At 33.7% G+C, this 13,122-nt stretch overlaps 1 protein-coding gene across 2 annotated transcripts in view; it reads left to right on the plus strand.

The window, feature by feature from the left end:
* The window catches only part of Nipsnap3a (nipsnap homolog 3A), a 22,976-nt gene continuing 9,854 nt past the window's right edge, over nucleotides 1-13,122 (plus strand). Inside the window, exons 1-6 of one of the 2 annotated variants that reach the window (XM_027942986.2) lie at nucleotides 1-173; nucleotides 5,020-5,230; nucleotides 6,934-7,092; nucleotides 8,497-8,646; nucleotides 11,967-12,053; nucleotides 12,144-13,119. In XM_027942986.2, coding sequence (XP_027798787.1) covers nucleotides 114-173; nucleotides 5,020-5,230; nucleotides 6,934-7,092; nucleotides 8,497-8,646; nucleotides 11,967-12,053; nucleotides 12,144-12,220 — 744 coding nt within the window. In that variant the 5' untranslated portion in view covers nucleotides 1-113 and the 3' untranslated portion in view covers nucleotides 12,221-13,119. Of the gene's footprint in view, nucleotides 174-5,019; nucleotides 5,231-6,933; nucleotides 7,093-8,496; nucleotides 8,647-11,966; nucleotides 12,054-12,143; nucleotides 13,120-13,122 lie in introns of those variants that run through there. The other variant, XM_071600800.1, reaches the window with a different exon arrangement.

A 13,122-nucleotide genomic window follows, 5' to 3' on the forward strand; every position in this document is an offset into this window, starting at 1 on the left:
GCCCACGTCCTCTAACTGTCCCCTCGCTGCGCCTTTCCAGTCAGGAAGCCGTAGGAGGAGAGCGTCACGTCGGACGCCAGCTGGCTGCCTTCCTCAGCGGCCCACGCTGCGCCATGCTGCCCCTCCGAAGCGTCCTGGCCCGGGCTCTGACCTCGCGAACGCTCGCGCTTCAGGTATCGGCCTCCGGATGGGCGCGCCCTTTGCCAGGCGCAGGGCTGGGAGGGCGTGAGCCCTGCGCATGCGTGCCACGCGGTCAGCTCTGTCGGCTGAGGGTCCGCGCCCGTGGAGGAGGGGTCCTGGCGGGGCAGGGTCGTTTACCCACCGGAGCGAGGCTTTCTCTGGCTTGGGAGCCTGACCGCCCCGAGGTCGCTCCCGAAGCGCTAGCGGTTGCGGCTTTGCCGCCAGCACTTTGGCAGCTGTGGCTCCGGGAGCACTCGCCACTTCGTGGCGGGGCCCAGGCGCCGTTGGCCTCGCGTAGGTGTGGGTTTGAAGAGCCTTCGCTCCGTCCACACTGAAGGTGCTGGAAGAGGACCACCAACAAGGAGTGGCGACCCGACCGGCCTTCTCCTTTGTAACGAAGTGCACAGCTTGCGAGCATTTTGCCGAGAACCTTGGTGTAGGCCAGGGTCCCAGTGTGGGGCATCTTGCCCGCCCTCCCCGTGTCCTGCGGTGATCCCCAAGCCCAGCAGGGACCTGAGCCTGAAGACCCTAAACGTGACCTGCTTCAGCCTTAGATGAGAAAGGTCCAAAATGGAGCCAGGGATCAAGCCTGAACTGTGGGCACCTGCTTGTTCCGATTCATCCTAGGGAGTCTCTCCTTTCCATCTTGAGGCTTTTACTCCTTTCTCAGCCAGCAAGATGCTGGGTGTGGGCTTAGCCGCTTCTGGAGACAGACTTTCAGGAGAAGAGTAAGGAAGAGCCATTAATGGCCTTTCACCCCGTGTTAACAATGCAGTCTGTTCTGCTCTCTCTAGTGGGGCAGGGCCAAGAATTATTTCTTTGCGACTTTTCTATTCTAGCAGCATTCTCGTATAAGTGAATTCTTAGTAATTGCTCACAAAAATTAATCCTAACTTGGTGATAAGGGAAGGTCAAATGGTGAAGATTTCTGCCCCAGCATATTTCTAACTAGCTTTGCAACAAAAACCTACAAAATCTCTTCACTTCCTCACACATACACCTGGTATCACTACGGTGTCCCTTCTGTGTATCGTCTCATTGAAAAATAATACAAATGCCCATTAGTCTACAGCTGATATATCTTACTTGTAATTTTTAGATTGTACATATTAGGTTATTGTTTATTCTACTAACATTATTATAATCTGGTTAAAATGCACAAAAAAAGAATATCTACCTGTGGCAGAGACTGCTGCGGTTGTTTTTGATAGAAAGCTTTGTCCTTTGGGCAATAGGAAAATAACTTAAGAGTTATGACAGTCATGAGTGGAATAAACTCAATTGAAATGATTATATTAAGTCTATACTCAACAATATAAGAATATATAAGAACAAAGCCTCCTGTTTCTCTAAACATGCAAGGTGGTCAGTGTAAGCACTAATTTGTCCATAGTTTTGTAGGGACCAAGTCTTCTTTAACAGATTTTTCTGGTATAATTACTTTGGAAATAGGCACCTACACCTACTAATCACACTTCATGAGTTTGTAAAGTGGAATGCTATATAAGTATCTGTATGTGTGCATTTTTAATATACACATATACGTACACAGATGATAATTCTGGCAAGTTATGATAATTCTGCCTAGTAAAAATTAAGTTCACTCAGAAATAGATTTAGAAATTTATATAGTGAGCATATAAACATTTTAACAAGTTAACGGTTCTTAAAAAAAATAATTCCCATCAAACCAATATAACTGGATGCATTAAATGCACTTTACATTGCATCTGTCTTAAGAACCTAATGATGATTCTGAAAATCCTGACTCCTTGAATTAAATCTTTTTCAGCATTCATAAAGTCTATCACTATATTACAATGGAGTTAGCACATAGTTTCCTAATGCTTACTTAAAATTCCAGTCTTATTTTTGGCCACTGGTTTACTTCATTTAATGTAGGAAATACTTTGACTTGAAGAGAAATTTCCATTTTTTAAGAAAATAAAAGTGGAATTTTCTATTAGTACTATATTTTAAAATAATTTTGCCTGCCAAAAGCATGCATACTGAATTTATAAAGTTCTTTCAGATGCATAACTCTACACATATGCTATCAACTAAAAATCAAATATTGGCTGAATAAAGGAAAGCTCTTTCTAAATTTATGGGAATTCTAATTATAGTTCTCCAGTACAGGAATATCATCAAGACACCAATGCCTTCATATGAGCAACTTCTCATGAAACAAATGACTAAAGGTTGTAAACCCTTTCCAGTAAAGCAGCAGATATATATTCTGTGTGATTTTTATCTTTTTTAAATTTATTTTTTCTAACTCGTTATACATGACAACAAAATGCATTTTGATTCTTAGTACACAAATGGTGCACAATTGCACAATTTTTCATTTCTCTGGTTGTACACAAAATAGAATCACACCATTTGTGTATTCATACATGTACCCAGGGTAATGATGTCCATCTCATTCTACCATCTTTCCTACCCTTATGCCTCCTCCCTTCCCTACCACTCCTTTGCCTTATTCAAAGTTCTTCCATTCCTCCCATCCTGCCGCCTCCCCCACCCCACACACACCACGCATTATGGATCAGCATCCACTTATCAGAGAAAACATTGGTTTTGTGGGCTTGGCTTCACTTAGCATGATATTCTTCAACTCCATCCATTTACCTGCAAATGCCATGGTTTTATTCTCTCTTAACACTGAGTAGTATTCCATTGTGTATATATACCAACTTTCTTAATCCATTTATCTATTGAAGGGCATCTAGGTTGGTTCCACAATTTAGTTATTGTGAATTGTGCTGTTATAAACATTGATGTGGCTACGTCACTGTAGTATGTTGATTTTCAGTCCTTTGGGTATAAACCCAGGAGTGGGATAGCTGGGTCAAATGATGGTTCCATTCTAAGTTTTCTAAGGAATCTCCATACTGCTTCCCAGATTGGTTGCAATACTTTGCAGTCTCACCAGCAATGTACGAGTGTGCCTTTTCCCCCACATCCTTACCAACACTTATTGTTACCTGTATTCTTAATAACTGGCTTTCTGACTGGAGTGAGATGAAATCTTAGTTTTGATTTGCATTTCACTAATTGCTAGAGATGTTGAACATTTTTCATATGTTTGTTAACTGACAGTATATCTTCTGAGAAATGTCTGTTCAGTTTCTTAGCCCATTTATTGATTGGGTTATTTATGTTTTTGGTGCTAAGTTTTTTGAGTTCTTTATATACCTGGAGATTAGTGCTCTCTCTGATGTTTGTGTGGTAAAAATTTCCTCCTATTCTGTAGGCTCTCTCTTCACCTCACTGATTGTTTCTTTTGCTGACAAGAAGCTTTTTAGTTTGAATCCATCCCATTTATTGATTCTTGATTTTATTTCTTGCACTTTAGGAGTCTTATTCAGGAACTCATGGCCTAATCCAACATGATGAAGATTTGGGCCTACTTTTTCTTCTTTTGGGCATAGGGTTTCTGGTCTAATTCCTAGGTCCTTTGTCCACTTTGAGTTGAATTTTGTGCATGGTGAGAAATAGGGGCTTAATTTCATTTTGATGCATATGAATTTCCAGTTTTCCCAGCACCATTTGTTGAAGAGGCTATCTTTTCTCCAGTATATGTTTTTGGTGCCTTTGTCTAGTATGAGATAACTGTTTTTATGTGGGTTTGTCTCTGTGTCCTCTATCTGTACCATTTGGTATACCAATCTATTTTGGTGCCAATACAATGATGTTTTTGTTACTATTGCTCTGTAGTATAGTTTAAGGTCTGGTATTGTGATGCCACCTGCTTCACTCACTAAGTATTGCTTTGGCTATTCTGGTCTCTTATTTTTCCAGATGAATTACATGATAGCTTTTTCTATGAGGAATGTCATTGGAATTTTGATTGAAATTGCATTAAATCTGCATAGTGTTTTTGGTACTATGGTCACTTTACAATATTAATTCTGCCTATCCAAGAACAAGGTAGATCTTTCCATCTTGTAAGGTTTTCTTTAATTTCTTTCTGTAGCATTCTATAGTTTTCATTATAGAGTTCTTTCACCTCTTTCATTAAGTTGATTCCCAAGTTTGTTTTTTTTTTTTGAGGCTATTGTAAATGGAGTAGTTTTCCTAATTTCTGTTTAAAAAAAAATAGTGTACCACAATTAAGTGAGGTTCATCTGAGAGATGCAAGGTTGGTTCGACATAGAGAAATCATTAAATGTAATTCATCATCCCATCAATAGACTTAAAGGTAAGAATCATATCATCATAACAGATGCAGAAAAAGCATTTGACAAAATACAGCACCCCTTCATTTCAAAACACTAGAAAAACTAGGGAAAATGGAAACATCTCAACATTGTAAAAGTTATCTATGCTAAGGCCAAGGCCAACATCATTCTAAATGGAGAAAAATTGAAAGCATTCCCTCTAAAAACTGGAACACGACAGGATTGCCGTCTTTCACCACTTACATTTAACATAGTTTTTGAAACTCTAGCCAGAGCAATTAGAAAGACAAAAGAAATTAAAGGGATACAAATAGGAAAAGAAGAACTCAAACTATCACTTTTGGCTGATGACATGATTCTATACTTAGAGGATCTGAAAAATTCCACCAGAAACCTTCTAGTACTTCTGTAAAGTAGGATATAAAATCAACACCCATAAATCAAATGCATTTCTGTACATCAGTATTGAATCCTCTGAAAGAGAAATTAGGAAAACTACTCTTTTTACAATAGCCTCAAAAAATGATTTTTATTTTTAATCTCTGCATAACAAAAAGTCTATAGAGAATTGACAAGTACAAACATAGATTTGGTTATAACATAATAAATTCTCTCTCTCTAAAATCTTTAAATTTGTCTTATCTTTCTTCAGGTATGCTCATCTTTTGCTACAGGCCCCAGACAAAATGATGGAACATTCTATGAGTTTCATACCTATTCACTTAAACCCTCGAAGATGAATGAGTTCCTGGAAAACATCAAGAAAAACATGCATCTTCGGACAGCTCACTCTGAATTGGTTGGATGTTGGAGTGTAGAATTTGGAGGCAGAATGAATAAAGTGTTTCACATTTGGAAGTATGGTAGGAGTCATTCCACTTAAGTGTTTGTTATAGATTTTCATTCTGTTCCATGTTTCATGAAATTTAGTTCTTAAATCTATATTTATAAACTATATTTATAAATCTATATATTTATAGATATGTACAGGTTAAGTAAAATCTTAATTTAAAAAGGAATACAGTACCAAAAAAGTAAATTCAGTGATTACTCTCACCAATGGTCTACTTCTAACAATTCCTTGCTCAAAGTCTTATATTACCATAACTTGGAAAACATTAATTCTCATATATGAAATGATAAAATTATAAACTAGCTTTAACACTCAGAAAATTTAGAATGGTTTATTACAAAGATGGTTGATAAAAATTTTAAGGTGGTGTTTGAAAAAGCCCAAACGTGTTAAGATCACAAAAGGAAAGAGGAAGTCTAATAATTTAAAAATTTAGGGCCATTAAGTAAATTGAGATTTAGAGAGGATCACAGATTTTAAACTTCATTCAACCATGAGATTTAATATTTCCATTATGTTTAGAAACCAATTTTTTGTTTCATTTCTTACACCCCAGAGTTTCAAGGAATTTACTTTCATACTACTCAAAAGGAAAAGGAATCAGTTCTTCCCATGTCACACTGACCTACCCCTGAGGAAGGAAAAGAAGTTTCAAGAGTCACCAGAATGTTTGTTTCTCCACAATCTAGTCTGTTAGGGTCATATCAGGACTTGTGGATATCCAAAGACCTGGTAATAATTTTATTTACAATTTGATCATCAGTGTCCAGATTAATATTCATAAATGTTTTATTATGAAAAATATTCATTCTACACCTAACTATGGGCACAGTGTAGGGTTTTTACCTAGTGTAGTAAAACAAGCCCCATTAAAACACAACTTGTGCTTTAGATGTGCTACAAGTTAAATCATGGCCCACTAAGAAAACTAATGAAGTCCTGATATACCTCACTTAAGCTGTGAGATAGGTGTTATTCATTATCACCATCATAAACCATATAAAACTTTTATCATTAGTCTTATAAGGTCTTCATAGTAAATACAGTGCTAGGCCCATATATGGGTAAATGTCGATACCTGTTGGAATAACTCAGAAGAAAAATAAGTGCTGGGGGGAAAATGGCTGGTAATAAGTAAGAGAATCAACACTATTTTTTGAAGGCTCTTTGTTCAAAGGAGAAGAGACTCACCAAATACATTTTAATTTCATTTATTGTAATTTGATTCAAGGTTTATCTTGACCTGGGCACCTGCCACCACCAAAGAAAGATCTTTCTCTGAACTAGCACTATCAGTTAAATGCCTCAACTGAATTAATTAGTCCACAAATGTTGATACTAACTGGGTGCTAAACATTGTTCTAGGCTCTTTTTGTGTATTAATTCAGTTAACCTTCACAACAATGTTATATTCTCTCCATTATACAGACTGAAAAACAGAATGCAGAAAGATACAGTAACTTACCTAATTCACACAAGTTTCTGCAAAGTCATAGAACCCATGAAGCCAATTCTGTGACATTTTGTATTTCTATTCCCCTTAAGCCCAAGAACAACTTGAGGACAGATGTCACATCTTTTCGTGTTGATATCTCCAAAGGCATAACAATGTTCCTCTATGCTGCAGGTGAATGTTGTTTGGATGAAATCCAGAGAAGCATAGGAGATTTTAAGTTGTAAATGTTTCTTTTTCTTAATTCTTTTCTCCCATAGAGAATTTTGCTCATCGAACTGCAGTTCAGAAAGCCTTGGCTAAAGATAAGGAATGGCAAGAACAATTCCTCATTCCAAATTTGGCTCTCATTGATAAGCAAGAGAGTGAGATTACTTACCTGGTGCCATGGTGCAAATTAGAAAAGCCTCCAAAAGAGGGTAAGTCACTTTCCTTCTTCACCACTTAGAATTTAGATGAATGAAATACTAAAGATCTTAAGTGATAAAAGGTGAAGTTCCACTGGCAAACAAGGAAATTAATCCTTTGTTTTATGGGAACATACTGTGGTTATTAAGATAAAACGAAGTTGAATCTTCCAGCTTATGCTTAAAATGAGAATTAAATAATGAGGAATTTTTCCAAATTGAAATTTTACACATTGCTAAGTTTAGCTGTTACAGAAAAAGTCTACATAGTCAGTTAAAGATGAGAAATTGCACATTAGAAATAGGGACCACATGTGGGAAAATAAAGAATAATTTTAAGATAACATAAATATTTAAATAAGAATATTTTCCACAAAATATAATTAATCTTAAGTCATTAGTACACCTTTGCTTATAAAATTAACTATTTGAGGGGGGTGAATTAACTGAATCTACCAAGCTATATCACTATAGTTTTTGTGTCTAACTTTTGTGTCTTCCTCTTTCTTCTCAGTTTGAAAATAATTCCTTAAGATATATCTTCTTGCTGATTTCACTTCTTGATGATTTAAAGAAACTATTGCTTCAATCCAGTATTAAACCAAGGTCAGAATAGAAAAATCAATTTAGATTTATTTTATTTCCAACTCTGTTTTTAGACTACACTACAAAGAAACTTGACAAGAATTATTTAGATCCTACTTAGATCTCTTTCTCTGTCAGCACTATCTAGATAAAATAGTTGACTTCTCAGTGTCTAACTTTGATCCTCTTCCTCTTTTTTATTAACCTGAGTAATCTTTGCATGTTTTCCTGTACCTTTCAAATCTACTTGTCTCTAGTTTCTTTCTACCAGTCCTTTATTTCTGTCCAGAAGATAAGATACATTTCAACTACATACTTGGATATTTAGGGACAATAAAATCTCATTAGGTTTGTTTGGGTTTTTTTCCTCCAAAACTTAGAGACATTTCTTTATTTTCATTGTTTTCTATGTTCTTCCTGTTAGAAAAAGAAACTTAAGGAGAGAGAAATATAAATGGAAAAAAGTACAAATTGGAAAGAAGAATGAAAATATAGGAGACATTGGAAAATTATTTTATTCTTTTCTGAAAGTATAGACTTGGCTCAAAAATCCAATTTCATTATAAATTCTTAATATCTGTTTTATTAATAGATTTTTATATTAAAATATTTCAGATCATAGTTTATATATTTATAACTCCAGACTTTTTATCATCTGCATGATAACCAAAGCAAAGAAAAATAATGCAAATACAATAAATATGTCTATGTAACCATATATGATCCTCTAAATCTGTATTTGTAGATTAGTTTTCCATGGAAACAAGACAGACATGATTAGAAAATGCTGGAATGTCTTCTGTAAAATAGTCCTTTTTCTTTCTATTTTAGGAGTCTATGAATTGGCTTCTTTTCAGATGAAACCTGGCGGCCCAGCTCTGTGGGGTGATGCATTTAAAAGGGCAGTTCATGCCCATGTAAATCTAGGCTATACAAAATTAGTTGGTGTTTTCCATGCAGAATATGGAGCACTCAACACAGGTATAGTTATCTGTTTCATCTATAAAATTTCAGTGGTGATCTACTAATAAGTTCCTTGGATACGTTTCTCTCTCTCATACTGTACATTTTATTTTTTATTGCCAAATTTTTGTATTTTTGTCAATTTTAAGGGTTGAAAAAAACCTGTGTCACATCTTTTTATTTAGAATGTTAACATCTTTATGAAGCCTTTTCAAACACAAAACTGCTATTTTCCTGATTATCAAAATGATTAAATTTTAATAGGTGCCAGAATCTCAAGAAATAACCTATTCCTTTTAAATATTTTTTCTTCTGAATTTTTTTATTGATTTTTGAAACAACATTTCTGGGGAGATTGTTTCTGAGTAAAAACATAATTTATTTATTCATTCCTGTATTAATTAATTTATTTATACTAAAGTCGCCCCATAAAAATTCACCCATTTTTATTTGGGGCATGTATTTATATACATGTATGTACATATCCATTGGTAAATTTGTAAATATAAATTTCTTTAATAAAATACGTATTTGGAGTATTTAACTTTTAAATGTATTTTTTTGTGTGCATAGCCCTGGTGATTGAACTCAGGACGATGCACATGCTAGGCAATGCTCTACCACTGGACTGTATCCCCAGCCCAGAGTATTTTAACTTTTAAATCTGAAAGATATTACCATCAGAATTTCAAGATTTTTTTTGACAAATTCTGAAAATACTTGTAAAGCTTATCTGAAAGGACAGATGACAAAGAATAGCTAGTAAATATTTGAAAGACTGATAATACACAGTTACCTTTTATCTTCTCTACTTTATGTACAATGGAAATCTGAAACCTAATATAGTCAGTGCTGAGCTTCCAACTCAACACAGAAAATTCATCTCTTTTCTGAAATGCATGGACCAGAAGTATGTCAGATTTTTGATTTTTGGATTAGGGATATTCAGCCTGTTTATCATAAGAAAATGGTCATATATACAAAAACAGATGTATATTTACGTTGGAAAATAATGGAGGAGAAAAATTATTATAAAAATTATCTCATACTATATGCTAAAATAAAACCAAGACTTTAATAGATTTCAATGAGAAAATTTAATTCATAGAGTTGCTAAAACTTTATGTAGATGAACTTACTTAAAAATATGAATGGGGACTATATTCCTAAGCTAAAAATGGAAACAAAAATGAAGAAAAAAATTGATGACTTTATTATAAAAAGGCTCAAACTCTCTATATGTGGAACAAATCATCATAAGTTAAATTCAAAAGGAAATGAAAATTTTGACATATGACTGTCAAATATAAAAGAAGAGGCAGATTAAAAATAGTAAGCAGATATCACTTTTTACTTAATGTAGACTTGCTTACATGGGTATAATGTTAGATCAGGAGTAAATAAGTACTCATATAATATATAGGGTTCACATTATTCTTTCCTTCCCAAATTGGGCCATATAAATAAAAAATTATTTTCATTGTCTTTGGCAGTATTCTAGAAAATATGCAGGAGTGCATATATTTATAAGGGCTTTCAGTTATATACGAAAGAAATTTGAAAGTATGTAAAGTAGTCATATTTGAGTGATGAGATTAAAGATTACTGAAAGTCTGTCTTTTAATCTCTGATATTGTGTATGTATGATTTTTATAACTTTTTTATTCTTAAATTCATTTTCAGTATCCTAAGAAAATGTGGCATGATGAGTATAAATCAGTACAGCTTCTTTTTATATTTATCTTCCATTTTAGGAAGACAGTGTATAATACATACAATATATAGACAGTATAATATATACACTATTTGAAAATTTAAAATATATATGTATATAAGATATACTCCTTGGATCTCTCACTTTACATTTTAGGAGATTTTGTTAAGGAAATAAACAGATATAAACAGCCTGGATTTAATCCCAGCACCATTGCTTAGTAATTTTATGACCTTGGGTAAGTTAACCTCACTGGGCCTTAGTTTCCTCATCTATACAATGATGATAGTAATAACCTACCATCTAGATTATTATGAGGACTAAATGAGTTAACACATGAAAAATGTTTAAAATCAAGCAAGGTATTACACATGTGAAATCCTAGCTATCAGGAGACTGAGGCATGAGGATTACAACTTCAAGGCCAGTCTGGGCAACTTAGCAAGATTCTATCTAAAAATAAAAATAAAAAGCACTACAAATATAATTCAGTGGTAGAGCACATACTTAGCATGCCCAAGGCCCGACAGGTTCCATCACTAGAGACAAAACACATTCCAGGCAATTAAATGTTAGCAGTAGTAGTCACCATCATCATTATTATAGATACATACATAGGTGTGTTCAAATGAAATTTATGTAAATATTGTTTATATAATAAATAATGTTGTATGACCTTCTTTATGTAATATATTTTGTGATATAGAAATATGCTATATATATTTGTAGTATAAAATGTATGCATAGATATAAATATATGTATAGATATGTCTATAAATATTCATATATTTCATACACATAACAACGTATATATAATATGTATTAGTATGGAAAGACATAAACCAAATATAAAACTAGTTATTTCTGGGAAGTACAGAAATGATTCCTAGCTTCTCTTTGTGTTTATCTGTATTTTTCTATACCTCTACTTTGTATTACATTGCAATTATAAAAAAATGTATAAATAATTATATACAAGAATATTTATTCCAGAATTTTATAGAATAGTGAAATATTGGAAATAATCTAAATGGCCAACAATAAAGATTAGTATAAAAAGTTGCTGTGTATTATGAAGGAATCCATATCATCATTAAAAAATAATATTATTGCCACAGAAGATAATCACTGTTAATTTTAAAGAATCTGTTAGTAAGCATAATATACAATAGACCCTAAGTTAACTTTTAAAGGAAATGCCCTAGGGGTTTTCTCTAGGTAGTTAACATTATGCTATTTTTTGTTTTCCTGTTTGTTTCATATAAATTTTCTATAATAAACACAATTTTTTATAACCTTGGTTTTTTGCAATAAAGTCAACTGTAGTGGGAAGTCATGAAATTTGAGTGTGTCTTTAACTGTCTTACCTTACTTTCCTTTTCCAGCTTTCTGTTTTTACACCTAAAAAAAGAGAGAGAGAGAGAGAGTTTGATTAATTCATGTATAAATTTCTTTCTCAAGTCTCTGATTCCTCTGAAATCTTATCATCTAAATATTTATTTACTGACATTTTAATTTAAAATAATAGGATTTTTTTACTCACTCTCACTTTAAGAATTATTCTTTTGCCCATGGCAATGGCAATGTCATACTCTTTAGAAACAATTTTGGTTTATTTCTGCAGTTCATGTTCTTTGGTGGAATGAGAGTGCAGATAGTCGTGCAGCTGGGAGGCATCATTCCCATGAGGATCCCAGAGTCGTGGCAGCTGGTAAGCTATTTCACTAGGCATGGGTTATTTTTACAATAAACTTGATTTGCTCAATAACTTTATATGCCTTCTTATGAAATGTTTTTCCAGTTCGGGAAAGTGTCAACTACCTAGTGTCTCAGCAGAATATGCTTCTGATTCCTGCATCATTTTCACCATTGAAATAGTGTTCTACTGAAACACAAAAGATTTCATTAATTGGTATAAAATGTGTCTGCTAATGGTGTTTAAGTTCTCCCAAGAGAATTATTCTCACTTTTATTTTAAGGAGGTGATAAATTAATTTACTATGTCCCTTGCATTTTATAAAGCTCTCCCTTGTTTGTCACCACCACTTTAGGAAGTAAAAAGTTCATTTTTCCCAAGGCATTTCAATATCTATCACACATTAAAAATATCTACCATTTGGAAAATAATGTTATTCAGTCCTGAGATTAAAAATCTTTGAGGACTCTTTGGTTAACATGCTGAAATGCCTTCATTTATAATTAATTGTACTAATATTTACTTCATTTTGCATTCTACTTAACAAAGATACTTGCCACTATTTCAAGATCTTGATTTTTCATTCATTTCAGAGGATGTCTTCTGTATGTTGACAAACCTTTATTCAAATACTAATGTTATATTTCCATGATTGAAACAATAGTTTTAAATTATTAATATACATTGTCAAACTTTTAATCGTGTCTGTTTTCCTGATTTTCCAAATTTTTGTCAAGTAAAGTTTATTTTGTAATATCAAATGGTATTCATGAGAATATTAAACATATTTATTTGTCATGGAAAAGTACATTATCATTTGTGTCATCTGTGTTAATTATGGTCACACATTAGCTCTATTGTCACTGAACTGGAAAATAGAATTATTAGGTCCTGGTATTTAAAGTCTTTGAAGACTCTTTGGTTTGTATGCTGAAATGTCTTCATTTATAATTAATTTTACAAATATTTACTTTATTTTGGATCCTACTTAACATAAGATGCTTGAGATATCTTTGTTTGAATGTGATCTTCATGGATATGGAAATGTTTGACCTAATAAAAGCCTACCTGTATATTCTGATTA

The sequence above is a fragment of the Marmota flaviventris genome, chromosome 13 (genome assembly GCF_047511675.1).
Source record: "Marmota flaviventris isolate mMarFla1 chromosome 13, mMarFla1.hap1, whole genome shotgun sequence".
Classification (NCBI taxonomy): Eukaryota; Metazoa; Chordata; class Mammalia; order Rodentia; family Sciuridae; genus Marmota; species Marmota flaviventris.